Raw genomic sequence first — 26,728 nt, forward strand, 5'->3', positions numbered from 1 at the left:
TGGCACCTTAGAGACTAACAAATTTATTAGAGCATAAGCTTTCGTGGACTACAGCCCACTTCTTCGGATGCACATGTGAAATGTATGTATGAATACTATACATGGCATTATTGATGTTGTCTGGTATTCTGGTTTGAAGGAAGCAGATCCAGGTCTGTGCAGAGCATGAAAACAAATGCAGCAGGGCTGACCCGTGACAATGGGACTGCAATCTACATATTCGGTAAACAGCTCACAAGAGAGTTGGGAAATCAGCAGGTCCAGATCACAAGGGGCTCTGTATTTGCTTTTCTGCACAGCCTGGTCATCAGCCAGAGACAACAAAAGCTTATTTACATGTGAGGTAAACAAAGGCAGCAGGAGAGCATGTGGAGAGAGATGACCACTTAACCATCTCCGTGGGGGATGGAGGCAGCACTCCAGGAAGCCTTCCTGCCTCTTGAAGGAAGGTCAAGGAATTTTGAGAGAGAAGATTTTCAAAGGTTTACTGGGCTATAAAGGGAGGGGCAGAGAATTGGAGGGACCAAAGAGGCCTGAGCTCTTTAGATTGCAGAAAGATGGGTCCTTCAATCAAGGGATTGAAGTCTAGGGAGATTGTAGGAGAGAAACCTGCATAGGCAAAGATTGCAATGGGCTGAAATTGAGTTTTAGTCTGAGACGTGTATTCCTACTTTTATTTGCTTGTAGCCATTTCTAACTCCATCCCTCCTACTTGAACTCACTTAAAGTCCTGCCTTCTTTTGTTAATCATCAGAATATCAGGGTTGGAAGGGACCTCAGGAGGTCATCTAGTCCAACCTCCTGCTCAAAGGGAGACCAATCCCCAGACAGATTTTTGCCCTAAATGGCCCCCTTAAGGATTGAACTCACATCCCTGGGTTTAGCAGGCCAATACTCAAGCCAATACTCAAACCACTGAGTTAGCCCTCCCCCCCAACTGAGCTATCCCGTTTGCCTTTTAATCTAAGCCAGCCCAGTAAGTGATAGGTTAGAGTGATAAACTGTGCATTTTGTTTCTTTAGAGGAGCAAATGAACCTTCTTATTCCTCTGAATGGTCCAAGAAAGGGCTGGACGCGTCAGGGCAGACGGTTTTGGGGAAATTCAGGACTGGTGTGCTTGAGGTCACCCTGGCATAAGGTAACTGGGTGACAGAAACTAGTGTGGGGCTGTTGTGTTGTTGTGTGTTGTGTGGCTGCTGGGGTCAGGGCACTGAACCAAAGTTACAAAGCACACAGACACTCAGGGGACTGCATGCTTGTCGGCTGGCTGTTGGTGTCCAGGCAGTGAGCAACAGCAGCAGAGCATTTGAAGGCACCCAGGGTAACTGGGAAGGTGATGGCACAACTCCTGACTGGTCTGGATGGTACCCCAAAACGTGACGCATGTTTTCCTGCAGTGATTTGTTGTATCAAATTACAGCGTCATAAGGGTAGAGCCTGCTAGTGGAGGAGTCAGAGCTCTCGGGAACTGCTCTGAAACCGTGGGATGAACACGCGGGGAACCCAGGACCATCCCAAACCTCTTCACCTTCTGCTCCAAGCACAAGGGGCACTTCTCCCACTGGCCTTCTCTAACACAAACAGAGCAGCACAGGCATTTACCAGCAACAAAACCAAAATCCTACCAAAACAGACCACTCCACTGCCAAAAACTTCTTCCAGGGGAGAGAGGAGAGAGAAAGAATTAGCCACATGTGACAGACGTTAATTGCGTCGTTAAAGCACGCCTGGCACGTGCTCAGATACTGCGGGGATGTGAGATGGGCATAAGAACCTGTATAGCATAGAACAGAAACTGTCATACTGCTGCATTGGGAGGTGCCAATGTAAACATCTGTCCTCCTTACATTAGTGTCTCATTGTAGCCATGGACAGGACAAATTCAGCTCTGGGGCTTTCTCCTGAGCAAAGGAAAAGTGATTTACTGGCTAAACACAAACGTGCCTATATTGGATGTGGCCAGTATAACTTGGGAAAGGGTACTTCTCCTTCCCAGCGGGAGGGTGGAGCCAGTTTCTACCGTGCTGGTTGCTTAATTTTGATGATAGTTTTGAGCGTCTCAGCTCTTGACATTTGATCAAAGGACCATGACGTGCCAAAAGCAAAGCCTGCAATTTCTCACACCGCTCACATGAAAAGCCCCTTTGATGGGGGATTTTGTGCAATTTCGAGATATAAGACCAATTGGCAGAGACAGAAATAGGACCCTCGACAAACATCCTGTGCTACTGAGGTTCTTTTCTATCCTTTCATTCTGTAATCCAAGGCTACCATCCCTCCTCCCTCCCTAACAATGCACTAGAAAATATTCAACCCATCAGCAGGGACCCCTTCCTCTTCCAACTTACATTATCCTTTCTTCTGCCAGTTGCAAAGCTGATTCTTTCTCATACTTTCTCCCTGGCTCCGAGGCAATACTCCGTGCCAGCAGATCAGGGCTCAGAAAGACATGAACCGAAATGATCCATTTTTATAAACTAAAACAATATTCCATCCACCCTTCTAATCTTTCTAATTCACAGACCCCCCTCTAGTATTAATCACAGAACCATAGAAATGTTGGGCTGGAAGGGACCTCGAGAAGTCATCAAGTCCAGCCCCCTGCGCTGTGGCAGGACCAAGACCATCCTTGACAGGTGCTTGTCCCACCTGTTTTTAAAATCCTCCAATGACAGGGATTCCACAACCTCCCTTGGAGAGCTTAACTCCCCTTAGAGTTAGAAATTTTTTCCTAAAATCTAACTGAAATCTTCCTTGCTGCAGATAAAACCCATTCTTCTTGTCCTACCTTCAGTGGACATGGAGAACAATTGATCACCATCCTCTTGATAACAGCCCTTTACATATTTGAAGACTATTATCAGGTTCCCCCTCCCAATTTTCTTTTCTCAGGACTAAACATGCCCAGTTTTTTTAACCTTTCCTCACAGGTCAGGATTTCTAAACCTTTTATCATTTCAGTTGCTCTCCTCTGGACTGTCTCCAATTTGTCCAGATCTTTCCTAAAGTGCGGAGCTCAGAATTGGACACAGTACTCCCGCTGAGGCCTCACCAGTGCTGAATAGAGCGGGACAATTACCTCCCGTGTCTTATATTCGACACTCCTGTTAATACACCCCAGAATAATATTAACCTTTTTCGCAGCTGCATCCCACTGTTGACTCAGATTCAATTTGTGATTCAATATAACCCCCAGATCCTTGTCAGCAGTACCACCACTTAGCTAGTTGGGTCCCCATTTTATAGCTGTGCATTTGATTTTTCCTCCCTAAGTGAAGTACTTGCACTTACTCATAGACTTAAAGGTCAGAAGGGACCATCGTGATCATCTGTCTGATCTCCTGCGATTTGCAGGCCACAAACTCTCACCCACACCTGAAATAGACCCCTAACCTCTGTCTGAGTCACTGAAGTTCTCAAATGATGGTTTAAAGACTTGTCTTTATTGAATTTCATCTTGTTGATTTTAGATCAATTCTCCAATTTGTCCAGGTCATTTTGAATTCTAATCCAGTCCTCCAAAGTGCAATTGAAGTGATTTTATTATTCAGCACCACTCCTTACTCGTTTTATCTGTCTTAAAATTAAAACTTCAAGTTGAATTGTATCGTGCAGTGTCAGTTAGTCTCTGGGGGCTGCACCCATATGACAAAACCTAAAATAAGCAGTTGAGGGAGGGGGAACTAAAAAATGTTCTCCACATCTTTTTCTCTTCCTAGCAATTGCCTAGAATTCAGCCAATAGGGAGCTAGGGCTGGAGTCTGAGCAATGTTAATTTCATTTTGAATTACCCCTTTCCCATCAAAATGTTCCAATCTGCTTTTTAATAACACTGCCTCCCGCAACTGCTGCTTAATAATAGGGGTTGGAAAGTGCTTTTTAAAGGTTCTCACCACAGTTCCATCCTCTTTCATTTAAGGTGGTGTCTCCACACTGGATTTCTGTGGTATTTAAACCTCTGGGCTGCACAGGGTTTGTCTGTGGTCTGAGGTTATAAAGAAGTGTACCTTTCCTTTTCCACTCCCTGTTTCTTTCTTCTTTTATGGGAGAGGGTGTGAGTTTATTTCAGGATAGATCCAGCATCTTTTATGTCTTCCTGGGAATCACCTGTTGCCAGTGACACCAGTCATACTGCTGTGATGGTAGATACCCATAGAGCCTTCAAGTCTAGAAAATAGCATCCCACTATTACTATTATTTTTCACAGTACTGCCAAGAGACTCCAACAGAGATTCGTGCCCCCTGGTGCTAGGCGCTCTACAAACATATGATGAAAGGCTATGTGAGGCTTGTCCCTGCCCTGAAAAACTTCCAATCCAAGGGTCTGAGCCAATCTCCATTTAAGTCAAATAAATAGACAAAAGGTGGGATAAATGAAGTTATTATCCCCATTCTACAACGGGGGAACTAGGGTTGCCAGGTGTCCGGTTTTCAACCGGAACGCCCAGTCGAAAAGGGACCCTGGCCACTCCAGTCAGCACTGCTGACTGGGCTGTTAAAAGTCTGGTCAGCGGTGCAGCGGGGCTAAGGTAGGCTCCTTGCCTACCGTGGCTCTGTGTGGCTCCCGGAAGTAGTGGCATGTCCCCCTCCGGCTCCTACACGGCCAATGGGAGCTGTGGGGGCAGCGCCTGCGGATGGAGCAGCGCCTCCACACGTAGAAGCCAGAGGGGAGACATGCTGCTGCCTCCGGGAGCCGCACAGAGCCACGATATACAGGGTTGCCTGGCTTAGCCCCGCTGCACCGCTGACCAGACTTTTAATGGACATGCCGCTGCTTCCAGGAGCTGCTTGAGGTAAGCGCTGCTTACCTCACCCCGACCCCCTTCCGCGCCCCAACCCTCTGCCCCAGCCCTGATCTCCCTCCCACCGTCCAAACCTCTCAATCCCAGCCCAGAGCATCCTCCTGCACCCCAAACCCCTCATCCCCAGCCCCACCCCCCCAGCCAGAGCCCTCACCCCCCCGCATCCAACCCACCCCCTGCCCCAGCCTGATTCCCCTCCCTCCCTCCAAACCTCTTTGGTCTCAGCCCAGAGTACCCTCCTACACCCCAAATCCCTCATCCCCAGCCCCACCCCAGAGTCTGCCCCCCCCAGCCGGAGCCCCTCACACCACCCCACCCCTCGCACCCCGACCCCTTGCCCCAGCCTGGTGAAAATGAGCGAGTGAGGGTGGCGAGAGCAAGCGACAGAGGGAGGGGGGATGGAGTGAGCAGGGGCGGGGCCTCGGAGGAGGGGCGGGGCAAGGGTGTTTGGTTTTGTGCGAGTAGAAAGTTGTCAACCCTAAGGGGAACAGACGCACAGAGAGTTCCAGCTCCATGGAGGCCTCCACCCAAGTGGAAGTTAGTGCAAGACTGAGGCCCAGATAACGTGACTAACCTCACACAGGAAAGCGTGTGGCAGAGTCTTGAGCTGAACCCAGCTCTCTGGGGGTCCCACTCCAATGCCTTACCCAAAAAGCCAGCAGCCTTCTCGTCCTGGGCGGTTAAAATCAGAACGACTGGGCACATGGCAGTATTGTACAGATGCGATCTCCACTCTACAGAGCCGACAGGCAAAAGATAATTCAGATCTTTGAACATCACAAAGAGTAGTAGGATTGGCCGGGAGGTCTCCCGGGAATTGACCTCAATCTCCTGGTTGCTATTGCAAGCAATCTGGGAGATCTGAACAGGCCAAAAGTCTGGTCGACGGGGGCAGCGCAACCGAGCTGAGGCAGACTCCCTACCTGCCCTGGCTCTGCGCGGCTCCTGGAAGCGGCAGCATGTCCGGCTTCTAAGTGCAGGCAGGGGCGGGCCAGGGGGGTCTCTGTGCACTGCCTCCATCCCAAGCGCCCGCTCTTGCAGCTCCCCTTGGCGGGCCCTCGGATAAGGAGCGGGGCCTGAGGGCAGGGGGCGGGGCAAGGGTGTTTGGGTTTGGCCCAGACATGCCAAACCCAGGAAAAAAACACAGAAAATGGGCTTGTTTTTGGCTTAATTGGCTTGTGAGTTGCTTGTTGGCTAGTTTTTGGCTTGTACCTTGTTGCTTGTTTGGCTTGTAGCTTGTGGCTTGTAGTAGCTTGTTTATTTTTTGTGATTGGCTACCAGCAAGCAGGGGGGAGGCGGGGAAAGAGTCGGGGTGCACAGCGGGCCCACCGCAGTGCCAGACTGCAGGCCGGGGGGGGGGATCTAGTCACCTAGAGGGTTGGGGTTCTTAGGGATTGGCTTGTTCGGGCCTTGTTTTGAAATGGGATTAGTTTGATTTTTGGCTTCTTGTGAAATTCGGGAGCTTATGTACCGCGTGAACGCTGCCAACTGTGCTTTGGACTTTGTGCGATTAGCCAGTTGGCAACTCTGGGAGGAAGGAGCGACACTTACTAATTATTATATCGCCCGGCTTGGTGCTTTGCAAAACACCAGCCTCCCACAGCCCCCACGCCCTGAGCACTTTGCATCCTCAGCAGGACACACATCACACAACGCAGGGCCAAGCTAATCGGCCAGTGCCCCTGGTGCCCTCTGGGCTGTTCCACCCTGGGTCTCCCCCTCCCCCCTGCAGCCCGGTGCCCTCTGGGCTGTTCCACCCTGGGTCTCCCCCTCCCCCTGCAGCCCGGTGCACTCTGGGCTATTCCCCCAGGGTCTTACCCTCCCCCTGGCCACTGCAATCGGATAAACAAGCGCGCGATAACCCCTGCCCTCCCCTGATTGGTGACTGCGAGGGGCCGGAGGCGGGCCGCTTTCTGCCGGGGCCGCCCTCGTCGGCCGCTGATTGGTCGGAGCGGCCGGGGGCGCGGCGCTGGCAGCCGAGGGGGCGGGGCGCCCGTCGCTGATTGGCGGAGCGGCGGAGGCTTGGGCCGGCCGTTGAGGCGGAGCCCGGGTGCCGTTGCCATGAATTGGGGCCGCCTGGGCAGACGGGTGCTGCTGTGCGGGGCACTAGGCGCGCGGGGTCTGAGCCGGAGCATGGTGAGTGCGGGGGCCGGGCCGGGCTCGCGCTCCCTCAGGCCGCCCCGCTCTATGGTCCTACCATCGAGTCGGCGGGGCGGCTAGAGAGGACCTGCCCCCCCCTGCCCCCCCCCGAGAAGGGGCCCGTTCGGCGGCTCCCCCAGCCTGGCCCTGAGGGGCGGCCTGAGCCCCCGGGGCGACCCCAGCGGGGTCCGGGGCGGGGGGGGGGGCTGAGGCCTGGAGGGGCCTCCAGCCCCGCCCCCCGCCTTTCTGAATGGAGCCGGGACAGCCTGGGGGAGGGGGGGGCGCGGAGCCCCCCCGTTCCCGTGACGCTGAAGGGCACGCGCAGTCCGGCTGGATTCCTGCCTGCGGCGCTCGGGAGCGCGCTGGGGCCCCGGCTCAGCAGCGTTAGCCCCGCCCCGAGTCCCGTGCTCGGCTGAGGCTCGCGGAGCCGCAATGCAGCGGGAGGACGGACGGCTCCTCGCTGGGCCCCAGTCCCCTGGGAACACGCTGCCTCTGAGTCACCGTCACGAGACCCACTCCTGTCCCCTGAGCCCCAGCAGCGCTTGTGACCCGTGTTAATTCCTTTGAGACGCGAGATCAGTGCTGTGCTTCACCCCCGTCCTCCAGCGTATCCACCCTGATCGGCGGCTTTGAGCCCACTGCAGTGCTGGAACCGCTCATACCAGTGCGAACAATGGGATCTTTGACCTGTGTGTCACTTAACCTGCAGCAAGCCCTGCCCAATACTGCTGTCAAGGGGTGGGTGTGTGTGTGTGGGGGGGCTCGGGTAAAGAAGTGGGGTGTCGTGTATGGTTCTAGACAGTCGAACCTCTTCCATTTTTGGTAGGAGTAGGTCGTATCTTTGATCACGATCAGGTGGGAAGCCAGGAAGAGTGAGTGAAGGTCACTGTCTGAAGAGAGGCTTTGTTGGTAGCGGAACAGCCTCTCTTGAATGTGTGGCTGCTGCCTTTCCCTGGCGTGCTGCGTGTCTGACTTCTGTGCTCAAAGACTGGGATGAGATACCTTCATTGGGAAACTGATCTTGACCCTTGGCTGTCTTGCAGTGTACACAGGCGGATGACTGGCAATCTGCCAAATCGATATATGAATTCCATGCCAAAGACATTGATGGCAATGATGTGTCCCTGGAAAAGTACAAGTAAGTGGTGGGGAGCCTAGGCGCTGTGAGCTTGGCTGGCTCAGCGCGGTACCCAAAGCACAAGCCTTGTGGCTAGCCTGTAGATAAGCTATTAATACTTCAGTCTCCTCTAATCTTGTCTAAACAACAACAAAAACTGTTAATATTCCCAGCCCAGGGAGGAGTGCTGGTGCGAGAGCAGCACATCCAGGCCCTGGGGAGGAGGAGTGCCCCAAAGGGACTACACTAGGCAGGGGCAGCTTGGCTCCAGATGGACAGGCTCTGCCTGACTACAGGGTGGGGTTCAGAAGGTCTGTGACTTGCACCAGATGGGAGGTGTGGAGAATTCTGTGACTTGCATCTGATGCAAATGAGTCCAGGAAAGGGGTGCATGTGAGGAGCCAGTTAGCAGGTTCCATCCAACAGGGAAGAAAAGCAATGCCCATCCTGTAGGGAGGGTCCCTTGCTGTGGATCTAATGTCTGTCTTTGTGGGGTAGATCAGCTCCAGCCCTTTAGCGGTCAGTGACTCTGTTTCTTTCCCAGGGGGAACGTCTGCATCATCACCAATGTAGCATCCAAATGAGGAAAAACTGACGTAAACTACACTCAGCTTGTCGATATGTACGCCAGATACGCTGAGCGGGGTTTACGCATCCTGGGCTTCCCCTGCAACCAGTTTGGAAACCAGGTGGGTGGCACCTCTGCCTTCTTGCCCTCTGCCTGCTAAGGAAAGGGGGTTCCTCTAGGGGGGGAAAGCAGTTTTTTTTCCCTAGCAAAGGGGGCTGGCTTGGCAGCCCTAGAGACTGAAGGATCCCTGTAGTTAGCATGGGCTTGGCAAGTATTCCCAGCGTATAGTGCCTTTAAGTACTACCATCAGATAAACAGCTAATTACACAGCCTCCCTAGCATATGAGTGGGAGTACAGTTTAGTCTTTGGCCCATTCACACTTTGATGTCTCTGCCAAAAATTGGTCATGGTGACTGGTGATGTGCACACTTTGGTCTTAAAGAATTAGGCTATTTGCCATCAAGCTGGAGTAATGCACCCAGTCTTCAGCTGGGCTGCCTGAGGCACAAGGAGGCTGTGGGTGACTCAGTGTGCATTAGAACATGAATGCCTGGCAGAGCTACACTTCCAGGTGGACCATGTGGCTCCTGTCATCTCCTGAGCCCAGTTGTATTCAAGTAACCATGCTCCCTGCCAGCTATGTCCCAGCAATGAGTGGGATATTCTAGAAGCAAGCTGCTCACGCCTCCTTCGTCGCCCAGCCCACCCAACTTCATTCCCTCAATGTACACACATCCTGCCCTCCGAATCTGAGCCTGGAACTGTGTGTAATCCAAATGGAATGAGGTTCTGGGTAGTCAGTCATAGCCTAATGATGCAAGACTACTCACTTCCCACAGTAACCCTTCTCTTTGCTTCTTAGGAGCCTGGGGATGAGTCTCAGATCAAACAATTTGTTGCAAGCTATGGGGTGAAGTTTGACATGTATAGCAAGATAGAGGTCAACGGGAACAACGCCCATCCTCTCTGGAAATGGATGAAAGATCAGCCCAAAGGAAGAGGCACCCTGGGAAAGTGAGTGCAGACCCAGAGCAGTAACAGACGCAGAAGGAAGTGGTAGCATTAGAGACACAGCTTGGCCCCATTTGTGTCATTGGAGGGGGGGAGCAAGTCAATCCTGGGATGAAACCAAAAGAGGAGACTTAAGCCTGCACCACTGGCAGCAGGGTGACACTGGACTGGAGAGGAAGGGGCTGTGGGGTGGATGGCTTGGAAAGCTGCATGCTCATAGAGCAGTCCCCACCTTGGGCCTGTTGGAAGTAGTGGCAGAGCAGGCTGTTGGGTTAGGTGTGGGGCTGCGGTTGGTGGGTGGGCGCTCCTATCCGCGCTGGGACTGGTTTATAACTGCTGCTGTCTCACTGGTGTTCTCTCTCCTTCCTAGTGCAATAAAATGGAACTTCACAAAGGTAGGACTCTGCTCTCTTCTCACTGGGGGTTTTAGCATCTAAAATGGCCTGACCATTTGTGGTGTGATCCTGTAAGATCCCAGGAGCTCAGCAAGGTTGGGTGGGAGGCTCCAAGAAACACTTCTCTGCTGGAAGAGGTGTTGGAGGCAGGGGCCGGGGAGCCTAGTAAGATTACTCCTCCTGAGCAGGCATTGACCCACAGGCCCTGACCTTGCATGTGGGTCCTAGATCCAACCCTTTAAGGGATAGGGGTGTCCAGCCAGACTCCAGCTTGGCTAACTACATCCCGCCTCACTCCGTTTCAGTGGGATACATCAGTCTTCGCTTTGCGCATTGGATTGTTGTGTGGTGGTGGTGAGGAACAGCGTGCCTCATGCCAGAGGTGGCTGCATTTCAGCATTTGGGGATGGAGGTCTGGTACATCATGAGCTCAGAAGATTTCAAAGCACTCGATCCCCCTGCAAAGGAGCTGCAGTTCTTATAAGTGACCCAGGGAGGGATAGTGGTTTACCAGGTGCCCCCAAGGCTGCGTCTCCACCCATGGCCTCCCTGCTGCCCAGGGGAGTTAGCCATAATAGAACCTGGCCTTGACGCTCATTTCCTGTAGTGTTCTGTGCGTGACTCAAGTGTTGGGTTCCAGTGGGGCAGAGCACTCATGTGGGTCCAGGATTATTCATGCTTGTCTCTTATCTCCACAGTTCCTCATTAACAAGGAGGGCCATGTGGTGAAGAGATACAGCCCAATGGATGATCCATATGTAAGTCAGCCTGTCTGTGTGTCACAAAGCCGTAACCTTGGGGGCCAGCTCTGCCGGAACTGAACAGCCAAGCCGTGTGTCACAAAGCAGAGCTTTAATAGTGGGTCCAAACTTGGGGGTGGAAGGGAAAGAAGATACTTTGCCAATAGCTTCCTGCACTGCCCTTGCTATTAGTCATGTACTGAGACTTGGGTAATGCAGCATCGTGGCTTAGGTCCTTGTTTCTCCACAGCCTGCAGTGAACACACAGAAAGAGCTGCTGGGTTTCCTTCCACTCTACGGGCTACCAACACTTAAGCTGCCCTTTCACCCTGTACTGGGTGGGGAGGTCTCTCGGCAGGCGTGTGATGCAGAGGGATGAAAATGAGCAGGGTGGGATGCAAGTAGCTAAGCTGTGCCCACAGCTGGTGGGGATGTTGCACAGGGAGGTGTTCCTAATCAGTGGTGTAGAGCTCTGGATACAGCAGGCAGGGGCTAGTTATCCTTCATGGACAGGACAGCAGGGGGGCTCTCCACAGGCCCTCAAGAGAAACAGCACTTGACTCCCTCTTCTCTGCAGGTGATTGAGAAGGACCTGCCCGCTTTCCTGTAGACCTGTTCACTTCGACACTGGACCATTCCCTCTGCTTAGCAATGGCTCTTACCTGCTCCCTGTGGAGTCTTCCTATCCGGCCCCAATGACGGCCTGCCTTAAAGCCAGCCTGCTGGTGAGGCAGACCCGAAAGCTTGGCGTGCATCGGCAGGAAGAAGGCTTCACTGGGCTGGTGGCTGTTGCTGGGCAGTTTCCATAGAACTGACTTGGGCACTCTCAGCTTTGTTGCAATAAAAGTTTATGCTGAAACTGACAAATGTCTTGTCTGAGTCTGTGGGAAGCAGCTGTGTGTAACATGGTGCAGCAGAGGAAGCTCCAGTGACTCTTCCAAGTAGCAACAGTCACTGTAGGGGAGGATGCTCTCTTCTGTGCCGAGCAGGGAACAGCTGCTGGGGAAAAGTCTGGTTGTATTGGCAAGGTTTATGCTGGCCACTGTCAGTGGTGGGGAGCAGAAAGCAATGGACTCCGCTGCTGGGAGTTTGAAACAGGTTAGCTGGATCCTGGGGAAGGAAACATTTTATTCTGCCCAAGCCTGTGCTAAACACGAGTTGATGTAACTCCTGCTCTTGGAGCCAACAGCTGTGTCTGAGGAGATAATCCTTGGTAATACCAATAGGAATTAAGCAGCAAGTGCCAAGGCCTTCCCTGGAGCTATTTTTTTCTAGATTTCCCCAAGCAGACTAAGGCAGCATCTTCCCGTAGTTCAGCTACAGCAGGGGGTGATTAGCTGGGCTGGGAGCAAGGGAGGCTGCAGCATCCACCAGCCACATGTGACTTGTTTTGTGTGGCTGAATTTAGTTGTAAGCACTAGGCCAGCTGCTCTGTGGGGCACAGCTGCATTGTTAATGGACTGATGATTTCACACCAGGTGTGGATCTAGTTTCTACATTTGCATTCAAATCAACCATCTCTGTTCAACAGAACTGGCTCTGCAGTGTACAGACTTCTTACCCTCCCACTGCTGTGGGAGGGTAAGAGTCTCTAAAGGGTTAAGTGTAAAGTAGCCAGAGGGTTGGGCTCTCCCCACAAGAGACAAAGGGGGTGAACAAGGTAAACATGCTTAAAGAAACCTCCCCCACCTACCTCTATTAATTAGGCAGCCAAGCCAGCTGCAGCAACTTCTATTGCTGTAGTAATGAGGCAGCCCCCTGGGTGGAAGGATGGGCATGAGGGAGAGGTTGAAGGCTCCTACCTCCACTCCTTTCCCTGGTGAAACACAAACCGGGGGGGGGGACTGAAGAACCCATCCTGTCTGACCAGTGCCCCAGCCTGCACCCTTGGTTGTAGGAAGTGTTCTAGGAGCCAGGGCATGGCAGTTAATGGGAGGGCCCTGCTGCACTCACAAACTAGCATGACGCACACAGAGCAGCACAAACCACCCCACCTGGGTGAGTCTTGAAGTGGCCTAGAGTTGTCTTGTAAAATGTCTTCAGGGGGTTTTATGGATTCTGAGGCTAGAAGGGACCATTGTGATCAGACCTCATGTGTAACACAGCCCAGAGAACTTCATTGAGTAATTCCTGGAGCAAATCTTTTAGAGAAACATCCAGTTTACATTTAAAAATTGTGTGATGGAGAATCCATGACTCTTGTAAAGCATTTCAATGGTTAATTACTCTGTTAAATTACCTTATTTCCAGTCTGAACTTGTCTAGCATCAACTGCCAGCCCTTGGATGACATTATACCTTTCTTTGTTAAACTGACAAGCCCTTAGTTACCTACTTGTTCCCTGGGTAGGTACTTTTAGACAAGTCACCCCTGAACCTTCTCTTCATTAAACTAAAGAGAGGGCCCATCTTCCATTGGTGTCTGCAGTCAGGCTTCTAATCATTTACACGGCTCTTTGATCAATCTCCAATTATCCACATCCCTGAACTGTAGACCCCAGAATTGGATGCAGCAGTCACACCAGGGCTAAATAGAGGTAAAATAACCTCTACTCCTACCTGAGATTCCCCCAGTTATGCATCTCAGGATTGCATTAGCTCTTTTGGCCACAGTGAGCTCACATTCAGCTGATCATTCACCATGACCCCCTCTTAAGGGGCAGGAGGGGTGCAGGCCCCTGGCTAAGGAAGTGGGGTGTGTTGGGCGGTTCTATAAACTTTTCCCTTTTGGTAAGAGTAGCTTAGTATCTGTGATGACAGAGCAGGAGGAGAGCAAGGAAGGTAACTGGTAAAGAGAAGGTGAAAAGGTCCTGACTACCCAACAGCACAAGTTAAAGCCAGAAGCAATTAACTAACAATGAAAAATATCTGAGCATAAGCTGTTTTATAGATGCAATTAAATGCATCTGCAGCCCCAGAGTAGGAGCCCTGGCTAGCCACAAGGAGTGCAGGTGCATAGAAAAATCTAAAGCAACTGGGACCTGGTCTCAGCAGTTAAGTGGCTGGAGGACTTGTCTGCAATGGCCCATTGCAAACCAACTGGGCCTTACAGTGCTTCACCTTCCTACAGCTCAGGGCTTTAGAAAGGGGAGGGAGGCAGGTCATCTCATTTCCTACCTGGAGAAGCAGCAGCACCTTTGTGCTCTTCATTTCCACCAAAGGAGCTGTTTGCAAACTAACAGGGGATCAGCAAGGCTGGGTCTTCACTTCAAACTGCCCACAATTGTCATCTTTGCTTCGCAACGGGGCTACTGTATAAAATGTAGTGAAACGCATGCACCTCTCTCCCCCACAAACTATTGCTGGTAGAGGAGACTTAGAGCAGCACTAAGCAAGGAGGGCCCATCTTCACCTAGGGACTTGCGAAGGCAGCAGACAACAGAAGCCAGCTCTAACTCAGACCCTTGCTACTTCGATTGGCGCAGTGGTCAGGAACTCCTTCCCCCACTCCCGCAGGTTTGGAGTCTGCGGGGATTTCTTTACCTGACCTCTACGTGTCTGACTGCTGAGATGAGGATGAGCCCAGATCCCAGTGGATGAACACCCCACAACAATCAACACCAGTGGAGTGGGCAGACACAGCAGAGAAGCTGACGACTGGATAGGGGACGGCCAGCAAAGCCTGCTGCCGGATGTACTCCAATAGGCCCCTCAGCCCCAAGAGAGGCAGGGCCGCTTGTGCTGCCAATGTGGGCCCTGCTGTATAGGGCAAAAGCTCCCAGGCTGAGAGACCAGCAGTTGAGTCCCAAACATTAGGGTGAGAAAGGAAGCACCTTTCAGCATCAAGCCTTTGCCAGGCCACTTCCCCACTGGGATAGGACAGGAGAGATTAAGCAGGATTGATACACTGGACAAGAGGATCACTGATGCCGCAACAATTAGGGATTAGTTGTGACCTTGCTGGAGTCCAGGTGCTGTGACAGCCCTATGCTCTGCCCAGGGAAGGGAATCCATTGTACAGGGCCTGGCTGAGTTGACAGAGCTCTGAGCAGAGCTCTAGAGGGATTAGTGGCAGATTTGCATCCCAAGGGAATTTTGCTATCTTGTTTACAAGAGCTACATTCCCCTTAATGGGAGGTGCTAAATCTGCGTCCTGTGATGGTAACAGTCCCAAGGACCCAGGGCAAACAGCCTGGAGAGTCCTGGCAGGTGAGACAGCAGGAGCTGCATTCAGAGCACTTGGGAGGGGAGCTAAACCCAGCCAGTCCTCCAAAGCAGGGTGTTCTTTTGGAAGCCATACAGACAGCCACCATGTACCAGAGTGGCGGTCAGCATGATTTCCCCAGCCCAGGGTGGAGAGTCTCTTATTCAGAGGATTGTGCTATCAGTTCCTTCCGGAGGTGCTAGATAGAAACACGGTGTGACAGATACGGTAATTTCCTAAAACATCTCTGGGAGATTTTATTGAATTAAGGTTAAATAGCTTTGGAGTCCATCGTATTCTGAAAACAAAATGTATGTATGGCCAGGGGATTGTGTGTAAATTCTCTAAGAGGGAGACATGGCCAGGGTAAGCACTGGGGTGTGGCATGAACTTCGAAGGACTATTTGAAACAATGGGCCAGACCAGAAAGAACTTGCAGGATCACCAAAGGAAATACCTGGCAGAAGGGGAATACAAATTCTCACTTCCAGACTCCAGCTTTTGAAGCTACGCCCTGGGGAGAGAACTACTGTCTGGCTGATTATCTATGCAGGGTCTCTGTGAAGCAAAGGCCCAGACTGGATAAAGGAGGAAGACTCAAATTCATGGGGGTTCTTGTTCTGAATATGTAACCACAGAAACCCTGGTGTGGGGTGTGAAGGACTGACTCTTGCCAGAGGCCTGGGTGGAGTTGGGGTGAGCTTGTTTGTAGGCAATTAAGTTCTTTTATTGGGTTAATGTGTTTTCTCTCATATGTTTTCACCTTGCGAATAAATGTGCTTGGAAGAGGTGGGTGGTACGGTCTAACTGTGGGAAATTACGCTGTTTAAAGTTGTGCGGAGAAGGTAAAGCAGAGACGTTGGCCTTTTAGGCAGTCAGACTTGCTGGGGAATTCATAATGTAGGCAGCGAACTGTACAGCCTGGAAAAGCCCGGTCAGATGGGAGAGAGACACGGGTCTCTGCCCAAGAAGTGACAGCTGAGGAGCCAAGGGGGATGCACTTGGTGGAACATGAGGAAAATACACGTGCAGGAGCCCTCAATGCAGACACATGGCAGGGGGGAGAAGTCACTAATGATCAGAGACCTGATGCTGCAGACACGGGGGGTGCGCACGTGTGCAGGAATTGTTTCCATGAGCGTGGACAGGCTGGGAGCAGGTTCCGGGAATTTTTGCACAGTAAAATCCCACCCCCTCCCCTCCCAACAGAGTCAACCCACTTCCGCTCCCAGTACTGATTCAAGGTAATGCAGTTCTAATTGTCCGCTGAGCGACACTAGGGCCTCCTGCCACTAAGGCTTCGTTTGGTTGTAAGACTTGTCCACACTAGGCGGTAGCAGTTCTAGGAGCCCAAGGGGAGGTAGGTTACCATCGCCTCTGGTGGTTTAAGCCCCATATCATTTAGTCAACTGACCACAGTAGGGCTCTCCCCCTTGCTATCAGCGGTGGAGATAAATAGCGTAGTCCCCAGTGTAGACGAGGTCTTAGATCCTGGAGCTGGCTACCATCAAGAGAGTCATCTGGAGTCAGTAACCCATGCATCAACCTGGGGAGGGCTTTTAAAAATCACATCCAACACCAAGTCCCACCCTGAGGTTTTTATACATTTGCCCATCACCATGGTCTCCAGTTGCCTAACCTAGCTCCCAGAGAGGTGAGCCTTGGGCGAGTACAAATCTAGATAGACAGAGACACACGCACGTACACACACACATACACAGAGCTGGGACTTACACAGATCTCATGCGTGGCTTCCTTTCCATCTTTACTGAGCAGAATGCAAAAATTATCCTTCTGATGCAAGTAGAAAATTTAGAAATTAGTCAAAGGCACATAGTCTAAAAAAAAAAATCTCTTTACATATATACATCTCAATTCATTATAAATACACACAGAAAAACAAAGGCAAACAAACAAGCGGATTAAAAAGTGCTAACAAAAAGGTGTAAGGAAGGGGAAAGGATTCATTTAAAAAAATACATACAATCAGTAGGACAACTGCATAATAATTTAGTTAAAAGATACTGTTACATATTATTAACCCTGACAAAAACACAGGATTGGGCGGGGGAAGTATTTTCTTGAAGGTGCCCTGTCTTTTCCAGAGATTGGGAGAGAAGAATTGCATATATCTTAGAATTAAAATAGCAACAAAACAACCACATAAAACTCCCGGTCATATTTTTTGGGGGGCCCACTGGTGTGGGCGGATAGAAAGAGAGCACCTGATGATTATTCCTGAGTTTACGCCTGTTTGAAATTGGTTTTCTTGGTGAGTTTTTTAACTTTTGCTGAGAGTTTGACAGGTGCCCAAATGAATGACAAAGAAATTAAATAAGGGCTCAGGGGTTCCAAGGATTTTCAAAGATTCTCTCTGAGTGTCATGAATCCAGGGAGCATTATAAATAGAATGGGGGAGTGTATTCGATAGAACCAGGGAGGGGCCTGCCTTTATCTAGGCCTGGAAAAGGGATGTTCTCTGATCACAAGAAAGGGGCATCTTTGCTGTCTGCCTACAAGAGGCCCCTTCCTTGGCAATTCAGGTGAATGCACGAGCGGAACAAGACGGGACAGGACTTTTGTGCACACGCAGCGCTCTCCAGCAGTTCAGCGCAGAGGTGGGTTAGTGCAATTAGGTGATAAACTAGGAAGAAAACTCGAGAGATTCCTGCGGGTTGGAAATGCACCACCAAGGATAGGCGCATCCCTGCCAAACAATGGATCATGTCATCTGGACTTCACAGTTTGGGCTTCCAGTTTCAGGGGGGATTTTTTCTGATCTTTGGTGTTTAGTCGGAGGCCAGGGGGCATAGAGGATATCTAGAATTCGACTCAGAACTGGCCCCTGCAAAGCCCTCCATCTCCTGGGAAGTGGGGGAATGGCATGGCCTGCCCAGCACATTACGGGCACTGCTGAAATCTAAATAATAAACCTCCTCCTCCTTCCTGGCCGGGAAGAGGCAAAGGGTGTAAAAAGACATAGGACCCTCGAACGAAGGGCCGGAGACCACACCTGGACTGGCATAGAGAGCAGGACCTACCGTGTGCAGGGCGAGGAGGGGGGAGTGAAGTGGGAAGAGAAGGAGACCATGGTCCACTGGCTTGGGAGACTAGGTGCTTCCCTGTCCCCCAGGCAGGACATGCTACCAATACTTTGCACTGGGTTACAGAGGTCACAGCACTTTAGAAAGGTAGGGGAATATCACATCCCTGTGTTACAGATGGGGAAACTGAGTCACAAAGAGAAGGCAGCTGGTTGCTAAACTCTGCTAAGTGAGACAGATCAGGTGACAATCACCGAAATCTCCACATTTGGCTGGGGATCTCTCTGCAGGGGGCAAGAACACCCCACCCCACCATTAACTCCTCTTATAGCTTTGGGCAGATCCCACTGATGGTCCTGTTCCAGCACAGATCTCCCCCCCCCATGCCCCCCAGGGACTTGCTGTGTCTGGTAAGAATTAGTCAAGGAAGTGTGTGTGATGGGCAATGGGAGTTCTGCATACTAAAGAGGCAGGACCAGTCATTGGGGGTCACACTTCCTCCCCTCCAGAATGTCGGGCATGCTCCTGGAAATGCCAGGATGACTCGACTCAGAAAAAGGAGGAACACGGGAATGGCTGAGGCAGCGAGAAGAGGGTTACAGCACAGCCAGGCGAACGCTGCCAGCCGGGAGGGGCGGGCACAGACTCCCTGCCCTGGGGCTGACAGGGACGCACTGCCAAGGAAACAAAAACCATTGTCTGAGTAAATAAAAAAGCAGGTTTACTACAGAGCTGCCCAAGTCAGAGGCGGCTGCAACGTCAGAGCTCGCTTGAAGCAGGTCCATGACCCTAGGAGCAGTGTCGCTGTCGAGGTGCTGGGTGCCTCTCCGTTTGGATTGCATCCATTCTGTGTAAAGCTAGCAACCCTTGCAGCATGAAGCCTAGCATCCTACTGGTCCAACAGGCCTGTGCTTCTGCTCAGGGCTACTGTTGGTGGGAGGAGCAGGGTGTGGCGTGCGCGGGAGAGACTATGGGGGTGCGCTGCTCAGGTTGGCTAAGCAGGACTTTGCTCTTTGGTATTCAAAGTGGAGCCATTGAAATCAACAGTGGCCTGCGCTGGAGCTTTAAGACCCAGACATGGGGCCCCTCCTGCTTTCCTGGACTCAGGCCTGGGCCCGCTGCCCAGCTGCGAACGAGCCCATTGGAACGGTACTAGCCAGTTGGCTCCAGGAGAGAACGCGACAGAGAGCTAGACTCGGAAAGCTCGGCCACACTGCAGCTGCCGCCACCACAAGGAGCCCCGGGGCTGAGCGTGCAGACTGGCCAGCAGCCATCAGGCAGAAGAGGATGATGGGAAGGCTGGCCAGGGGCTAAGGAGTTCATTGCTGAATACTGATAAAGTGGGCATATTAGTGCAGAAGAGTTGTTCCCCATCCCATTGGGGAAGTCAGGGCAGCCCAAAGCATGTCAGTTTCCCCTCTCAAGAGAAAGGAGTGGCATGGACTAACTGGAGAGCAGAGAGCGAGCACATGACCTGTAGTCAGTTGAATGTCTCTCCAGCTGGCCCCACCCAATCCTACACAGATGGATGCTTTAGCTCAGTGGTTCCCAGCCTGCACTGGGACCTCTGTCACTTCCCCCGCAGTCCCCGCCTCTGTATTAGGCCCAAGTGCCTGCCCCCCATTCCCTCAAGACTCTGGTGTTTCGAGTGGCACCAAGCTCCAGGCTGGGATGGAAGAGCCCAAGTGTGAGCCTGGCTCCGGCTGACCCAGCCAAGCTGCCCACAACGGCCGGGAATCACGGCTTTCGCCATCACGGACACTCTGGTAACAGGATCGCTTTGGGGGTCAGAACGTTTCCGTCTGCCGACACTGCACACGCCCCGGGGAGAGGGGGGTGAATCCCGGCCTTTCAACTCTGTAGTCGGTGTGGAGATGGGTGTGGGGAGGGGCTGGGGCCGTCAATGGCTCTCCTCTCTGTCCTACCTGGGCGCGGTTGTTTGAGCAGGTCCATCCCGCAGCAGAGGACATGGGTCCCGATCAGCTGAGCTCTGTGATAAAAGCACTTTGCCACCCCCACCCCCCCTTTATACACACGATATGTACAACTCTATACATGTGTGGCTGTATATTATATATAAATAAACTTTGCTGTAAGGAATACGCGATCCCCCTGCCCCCGAACTGAGACACACGGGTCATTGCAAAGCAATACAGAGCCAGGCCTCCCTCCGCGCCAGCGCTCCTGCCAAAGGCAGGCAGGCGAGAGGCTAGGGAGGGGCACGGCGCCTGTGGCTGAGCCCCACAGCTGGCCCCTCAGAAGTGTTCAAAGGGCCTGGTGAACTGGATGACGCTCTGGCGCTCCTGGGAGAGCGCGCTGTCCTGAGGGGCCACGTACAGCGTCCTCAGCATGTCTTCCAGCACCTCCTTGAAATTGATGTTCTCCTGCTGGGCTAAGTCTTCCGGCGGCAGCTCCTGCTGCGGCAGCGTCTGCAGGTGGTCGGGATGGGGGAGAGGCACGTGGTCGTGCGGGGACGGGTTGAGAGGCATGTTCCCCGCCAGAGCTGGGGCCGGGCTCTCGAAGACAGGAGGGAGGCTGAAATGCAAGGGCATCCTGTGCTGCTGGTGTGGCTGGAGAACAGGCTCCGGTGGGAAGTGTAGAGCGCCCAGGGGGTCAGGCTTCAAGGCCAGGTTGGAGAGGCTGTCGCTGGGAGGGCTGTAGGTCAAGTCCAGGATCTCGTCCTGGTGCAGGGAGTGTCTGGGCAGGGGGAGCCTGACCACAGGCTGGCAGAGGTCATGGGGCTGCTGCAGGACATGCTGTGGCATGGAGTACGGCAGGCTCCGGTCCTGGGCCAGAAGGGCCTGGTGGTTATGCTTCTGCTTTACATTCTCGTCCATCTGCTTCAGCTCCTCCCGCACTCTATGGACGCAGCTCTCGGGGATCTTTATCCCTGGGAGATGGAACATGCTGTGTCAGCCCCCAAAGCACCTGAGTCCTGGGAGGGGACAGGTGAGGGGCCCTGGGAGTGGGACCCAGTGTCTGGGCTAATCGCATCCCTCAGTCCCACCCCCCCGGCTGCCAGTTTCACTGCCTACACAGCAAGCTGCATCCCCACAGCTCTGCAGCCCTGTCCTAGGCGCTGGCTGCACCTGGGCTTGGCAGCAGAGGAGACAGCAGGCGGTCCACAGCCAGGTTCCCAGACTGCGCTAGTGTGATGGCATCAGTAGTCCCTGCAGTGAAGGGTGCCAGGGGGCAGGCGTGTAGTGGGCAGCAACAGCACTGCCTTCACACCCAGACCGGGCATCTCAGACCTGAGCAGAGGGTGCACCATGCCTGGGACAGGCCCAAATGCTGGGCTAATTCCCCTTCCCCACTCCACCCCAGGGATACAGATCCCCAGCTCCATGCCAAGGCCTGAGCATGCAAAGTGAATGGGCCGGGAGTTACATGCTTCTCCTGCTCTCATCCCACAGGATCTCCTTAATCACAGAGCTGCCCGGTCAGGATCGGGGAGAGGAGAGAGACCTGCAGGGCCCTGCTTGGAAAAGGAGGGAATCCAGGAACCCCACCACATCCCCCTGAAACATGGCATGCAGCTCACTTCCCCTTCCCTGCCACCACGGCGCCGCCCAGCACGCTGACCCCTGCACTCACCAACTTGTTTTTTCTTCTCCTTGGTCTTGAGGCGGACGATCTGCAGGTAGCTGGTGTTGGTGATGTCCGACATGATGCTGGCGATCTTGCTCCAGACCCGCAGCAGCGCGCCGCACAGCATGTAGTAACGGCGCAGACGCATGCCCTGGAAACACTCTTTTCCCTCTTGGATTAGTTTGCAGGTTCTGTTCCTTCAGGTTTGCAGAGAGGAAGAGAACAAGAGTTACCAGCAGCCCCTCCCTTCCCCTGGCTTGTTGGGGGTGGGGAGTGAGTGGAAGGAGGATGCCCCTCTCCTCCCCCCCAGGTGGCTGACCCCAGATGCGGGGCAGCAGGGGGCTAGCTCCAGCAGTATTCGTGGGGACCCCTGGGACTGGCCAGGCAAAGCAGCTCACAGAAGAAGCAGGGTCACGCAGAGCGGTGAAGAGCCAGAGACAGCAGCAGCTACCCCCGTTTGGACAGGGCTCTGGCTCTGGGAAGGACAGGGCTCCGAGCTTCCCCAGCAGGGAGCCCAGAGTAGGCCAGGCCCTCTGGCACTGGGCGTCACTTACCAGACGGCGTGGTTACACTTTGTGAAGGAGAAGAGGTAGCTGCTCTCCCAGTGTTCCTTGGCTTCTTCGGGCCGCACCTGCAAGGGACACCGCCAGAGGCCAACTTAGACTTTTACTTTTCCACTCTCCTCAGGGTGGTGGAGGGCTAAGGCCCCGCACTGGGAGTCAGGACACCTGGGTTCTATCCCCAGCTCTGCCAGAAGGGAGGGGACTTTGGGCAAGTCACAGCACCAGTGTGCCTCAGTCTCCCCAGCTGTAAATTGGAAACAGTGATTCCTGCCAGGAGTGCCGAGAGGCTCCACTTGTAGAACTAATAAATGAAATTGTTTTTAATTGTTCACTTTATTAATGTAACTTCATAAGTAAAGTTTTATGAATGAAACAATATTCATTCATAAAACCGGTTACCCCAATAAGTGGCTAATTAACAGTTAAGATGCTTGTTAAGAGCCATAGCTGTTCAGTCAGCTGCCTTTGTAAGTTTCACTATCAATCCAATTCCTGCCTAAATCACTGAGACTTGCACTGTTTCAGTATTGGAACTTCTGTTCACCATTTATTACACTTGCCTACAGTGTAACTTCTGTTCACTGTTTGCCATATTGTAATTCAAACCCCATTTTAAAACGCTGACTCCATTTTGTAAGGGCTTGCTGCAACCTTCAGTTTTGCAAACCCTGCTGTAATCTTATTAGTTTAGTTTAGATGTGTGAATGAGGTATGTATGGATGATGGAATCAACCTCCAGCCCCAGCCTGTCCTGATTAAATAGAGTTCAAACACCAACGGCTGAAGATGCAGACAAGAGCCCTAACAAAGAAAGAAGAATCCACCCTAGAAAGAAAAGGTACAATAGAAGGAAGATCAAAGCCCGGTCCGAGGCTGAAAGTCATGTCTGCAATTGACGGGTGATCAATCACCAAACCTGGAGGCAGCATGACACAGCAAGACCTATAGACTCTGAATTCAAACTAAAGCCTACAAAAAGGATGGGTGAGATGGAAAACTTTGGAGGAGGGTAACATTCTGCTGCCAACATGGAAGGGCATCGGTGTATGCCCAACAGAGACCCAGCTCGTCCTTGTGCCTGGCTTTCCTGGCCAGTTACCGCCACAAGCTACGAACTTGTGTGTGTGTGTGTGTGTGTGTACAGGTATTAGGTATAATGTGTGTGTATAAGGATTAAAATATTAGTTATTGGTCAAATTGTTATCATAATAAATGTGGCATCTTTATCTTGTCCCCTTTAATAAGATCCTGCTAGTTTTATTGGTATAACACACTGATCGGTGTGCATGGCACGCTGAGGTGCACACATGGCAGCTAGACAAGGGCAAGCACGGAAGGTACGGCTGATTTTCCCTTTCCCCCTGTGCTGACGGCAGTGTTGGCATTTGAACACAAGGGAGCAAACAACCCCCAGACACGCTCTGCCAAGCAGGGAGCAGAGCGCTGATCTGTCGAGTCCGATACTCTGCATCCAGCCCTGGCAAAGGGCAGCCAACCCCCCCATGCACTCTGAGCCCCTCATGCCAGCACTCCTCTCCCGGTGCCCGCTGTACCCCTCCGGGGCGTCAGTGTTGGGTCTGAAGAACACTGACCTGCTGAGAATTCGGACGGACGTGTCCCAGCTCAGCCGCACGCTGGCGCCGGGGGGAGATTTGCTGTGCATGCCTCTGGGAAGGCAGAGCCCATCCCTACATCTGTGCCTACAGACCCATGCGCCCGCAGAGCTTCGCTCCCAGGGGAGCGTTCGGCCCAAAGGACTCTCCCTCTGCCCCGACCGTGGTTGGGTCACAGGTTCCTTGATCAGCTGCAATTCCCATGTGCGGAGGGCAGCCGGGGCACAGGCAGGGTCCCTCCCGCTCAGCCTTGCGGGAGACGGAGGGGAAGGGCAGCAGCAGGCTCCCGTGGCTCCCACCTACCTGGCGGTACTTCTTGAAGAGGCTTTCGAGGCTTTCGGGCTGGCTCTGCTTGCCGATGTTGGGCTTGTAGAGGATGAAGTTCTTCCCGCGGCCCTGCTCCGCCAGAAGGCAGGTGTATTTACAGCCTCGCGTCTGTGGGCACAAGGTGCAGCGTTACACTTGCGTGCGCCGTGGGCAGATTGGACGCGGCGCCTCCCCAGAAGGGCCACGCTTCCAACGTATGTCTGCACCCCTGCTTCCGAGAGCGGGGCGGCTGATGGGGACGCTGGCTCTGCAGCGGCTGTACACTGGCGGCAGGGGAATTCCAGTCAGCACCCTCCCCCGTTCACTCCTCCTGCCGTGAGCTGGGCTCACTCCATGGCGGGGAATGCGCTGGCCGAGCGGAGATGGCTCCAGGAACAAGGATCTTTTTGTTACTCCCATTACAATCTCCCTCCTCCCCCACCCTCGGCCTTTTGAAGTCAACCCCCCTCCTGCGCTGGGCAAAATGAAACTGCAGCTCCACAGAGGCTTTTCTGGGCCCCTGGTGACCGGTCAGTGAGGCATCGATCGTTGCCACTGGCCTCTTGCTGCCTGCCAACAACCAGACGGCCCCGCTGGAACCCATCTCAGACATGTGGGGCAGCAGCCCTGGTGGCGCTGGGGAGTTCACCTTGTGGGAGAGGTAGAAGCCGTCGTAGGTGCCTGTCAGTTTGAGCGATTTCTCGTAGGCCTCCTCCCACTTCAGGCCTCTGTCGACGCTGATCTAACAGGACAAATGAGAACCCTCGTGTTTTATGGATGGCAGGTGTCGGAGCGTCCCCCCCCCCTTCTCTCTCTCTCTCTCTCTCTCACACACACACACACACACACACACACACTCTCTCTCCTTAGCCTAAAGATGAGCAGACCCTGCATTCGCCCCGCTTCCCGTCTCCCATCATTCCCACGGCAACGATAGCAATTGCTTCCATGGTAGAGTAACCGGGGGAAGCACTGGCTGCAGTGTAGCAACTACAACTAGGCACACGCGGCACAGACCACAGCCGCTCTGGCAGGAGGAAAGGCAGGAGAGTGTGAAGCCCAGACACTGTGTAAAGGTGAGTGGGTGGGCAGAGCGGTACCAAGATCTCTGCCAAAACATGCCCCATGGGACGGGAGCGTCCGGGAAGTGCCATGCTGGAGACCCAGCAAGAATGCCTGCCAGCTCGCTCAGCTCAGGGAACTGGGGCTGGGCAAGGTGCCCCCCTGTGCCCAAACAGGGAAGAGGACACTTTAGCTGAAGTACCCATGTGCTAGGATGGGGACGAGCTGATGGGCAGAGACTCTCCTTGGCTCCTGTGTACAGCGCCTAGCACAAGAGGCCCTGATCGGGGTCTCCTGGCACCACTTCAATACCGGCGTGCGGGACACAGTCTCCTTCCTGCGGCTGCGCAGCCTACACCTGGACAAGGAGGACCAAGATCCAGGCCAGGAACAACAGCCGGAGCGAGAGCTGCCCAAGAGCGGCGATGTGCTCTGGGTACCCATGGGCAGGGCTGCCCTGGCAGAGACCTTATCTAGCCCCTTACCTCATAGAAAACCACCTGCCCGTCCTGGGGATGCCCTGGGGTCAGGAAAACCTCCTTGCTCTCCTCGTAAATCTCATCCACGCCGGGGGCTAAGTCTGTGGAGGCAGCAGAAAGAAACAGCCCTTAGACCTCTGGTGAGCGGCAGAGCTCCACGTCGCAGCCTGGCCACCTCCATTGACTCCTGGGGTTCCCAGCCCCGCCCCCTGGGAGCTCTGCACTGGGTTCAGCCAACCCTTGTGGTGCAACAACTCCCTCACGTTCATTGCAGGGCAGGGATCAGGCCCGGGCCCTGCAGCTGGGGGGTTATTAGGGGAAGCTGAGAGTCCCTAATCGCACAGCCCCTCAGCTGCCCTGCAGCCTGCGCTTCTCTTGGGGTTTGTCCTGCTGTAGAAGACCCACCAAGGTCTGGGCACCAGAGCGTCCTGAGCCGTCAACCTGGGGATGCCGTTCCCCCAAGCCCGTCCCGAGCATCCTTCCTGTGAGACAGCACCCAGTGCAGGCTTATCACCAGCCAGGGCCCCCACCTTCCCTAGCTTAGGGCAGGCCCGGAGCCCTTCAGAGCGCTGCTCCCTTCCCCTGGATGAGCCAGTGGGGTCACGGCACTACCATCTTCTCCCAGCAACTCACCCCATAGGCTGAGGCACAGGGGCAAGCTCCTAGCACTCGAAAGCCCAGGCTGGGGTTTGAATCCCGCTCTCCTGATGGGTGCTGGCCTAGCATGGAAGGGCACCAGCTTCTCCAGGTCTGAACGCCCAGCAGGGGGCGGGGTCGCCAGAGTGTGAAGCCCAGACCAGGTCAAGAGCTAACGGGAGCGTAGGATGCACAGAGTGTAGGCAGCCCAGCCACACCCAGCATCCGGCACAGAAAGCCACTGGCCATTGAAGAAGGGCCTGGGTTTGAAGGATGCAGCAGCGGGAGACATGACACCAGCGGGCTCCCAGCAGGGAGGAGTTCCCCCCGCCCCTCTCCCTTCTCCTACCTAAGATGCCCATGTCGTATTTGCCCTCCTTCTTGTCCTTCTCAATCAGGTGGTCGAAGGTGTCGGTGAAGTACTGGAAGAGCATGTTCTGTTTGTGCACCTCCAGGCCCAGGATGCGATTCAGGAACTTGGTTATGGAGCAGTCTGCAATGGAGAGCACAGCTCAGGGTAG

The 26,728-nt window shown here is 53.5% G+C and overlaps 2 protein-coding genes across 8 annotated transcripts in view; one reads left to right on the plus strand and one right to left on the minus strand.

Annotated features, from left to right (window-relative positions):
- The first annotated feature begins 6,784 nt into the window (after nt 1-6,784).
- Nucleotides 6,785-11,640, plus strand: GPX4 (glutathione peroxidase 4). Of its 2 annotated transcripts, none has more exons than XM_005281042.3 (7): nt 6,785-6,938; nt 7,985-8,079; nt 8,603-8,747; nt 9,490-9,641; nt 10,009-10,033; nt 10,732-10,791; nt 11,351-11,640. In XM_005281042.3, exons 1-7 carry the CDS (start codon nt 6,864-6,866, stop codon nt 11,381-11,383), a joined length of 585 nt encoding a protein of 194 aa, XP_005281099.3. In that variant the 5' UTR covers nt 6,785-6,863; the 3' UTR covers nt 11,384-11,640. The 2 variants fall into 2 exon arrangements, with proteins under 2 accessions (XP_005281099.3, XP_065434486.1); XM_065578414.1 differs by lacking the exon at nt 6,785-6,938 and adding an exon at nt 7,255-7,605.
- A 5,017-nt stretch (nt 11,641-16,657) lies between these two features.
- Nucleotides 16,658-26,728, minus strand: part of SBNO2 (strawberry notch homolog 2) — a 113,130-nt gene continuing 103,059 nt past the window's right edge. For 5 of the 6 annotated variants that reach the window (XM_065578409.1, XM_065578410.1, XM_065578408.1 and 2 more), the window contains 7 exons: nt 26,557-26,700; nt 25,578-25,672; nt 24,680-24,772; nt 24,028-24,159; nt 22,103-22,179; nt 21,555-21,745; nt 16,658-20,850 (listed from right to left, as the gene is read on the minus strand). In XM_065578409.1, the coding sequence (XP_065434481.1) occupies nt 20,216-20,850; nt 21,555-21,745; nt 22,103-22,179; nt 24,028-24,159; nt 24,680-24,772; nt 25,578-25,672; nt 26,557-26,700 (1,367 nt within the window). In that variant the 3' untranslated portion in view covers nt 16,658-20,215. The remainder of the gene's footprint in view (nt 20,851-21,554; nt 21,746-22,102; nt 22,180-24,027; nt 24,160-24,679; nt 24,773-25,577; nt 25,673-26,556; nt 26,701-26,728) is intronic. The other variant, XM_065578413.1, reaches the window with a different exon arrangement.

This window comes from Chrysemys picta, chromosome 25 (genome assembly GCF_011386835.1).
Source record: "Chrysemys picta bellii isolate R12L10 chromosome 25, ASM1138683v2, whole genome shotgun sequence".
In the NCBI taxonomy this organism is placed as follows: domain Eukaryota; kingdom Metazoa; phylum Chordata; order Testudines; family Emydidae; genus Chrysemys; species Chrysemys picta.

Excerpts from the sequence above, each read along its gene's own strand:
- GPX4 (XM_065578414.1), top strand. The coding sequence starts at position 8,679 with ATGTACGCCAGATACGCTGAGCGGGGTTTACGCATCCTGGGCTTCCCC. Across the intron at positions 10,034-10,731 it reads TAAAATGGAACTTCACAAAG|TTCCTCATTAACAAGGAGGG; the intron begins GTAGGACTCTGC and ends TTATCTCCACAG. Across the intron at positions 10,792-11,350 it reads GCCCAATGGATGATCCATAT|GTGATTGAGAAGGACCTGCC; the intron begins GTAAGTCAGCCT and ends TCTTCTCTGCAG.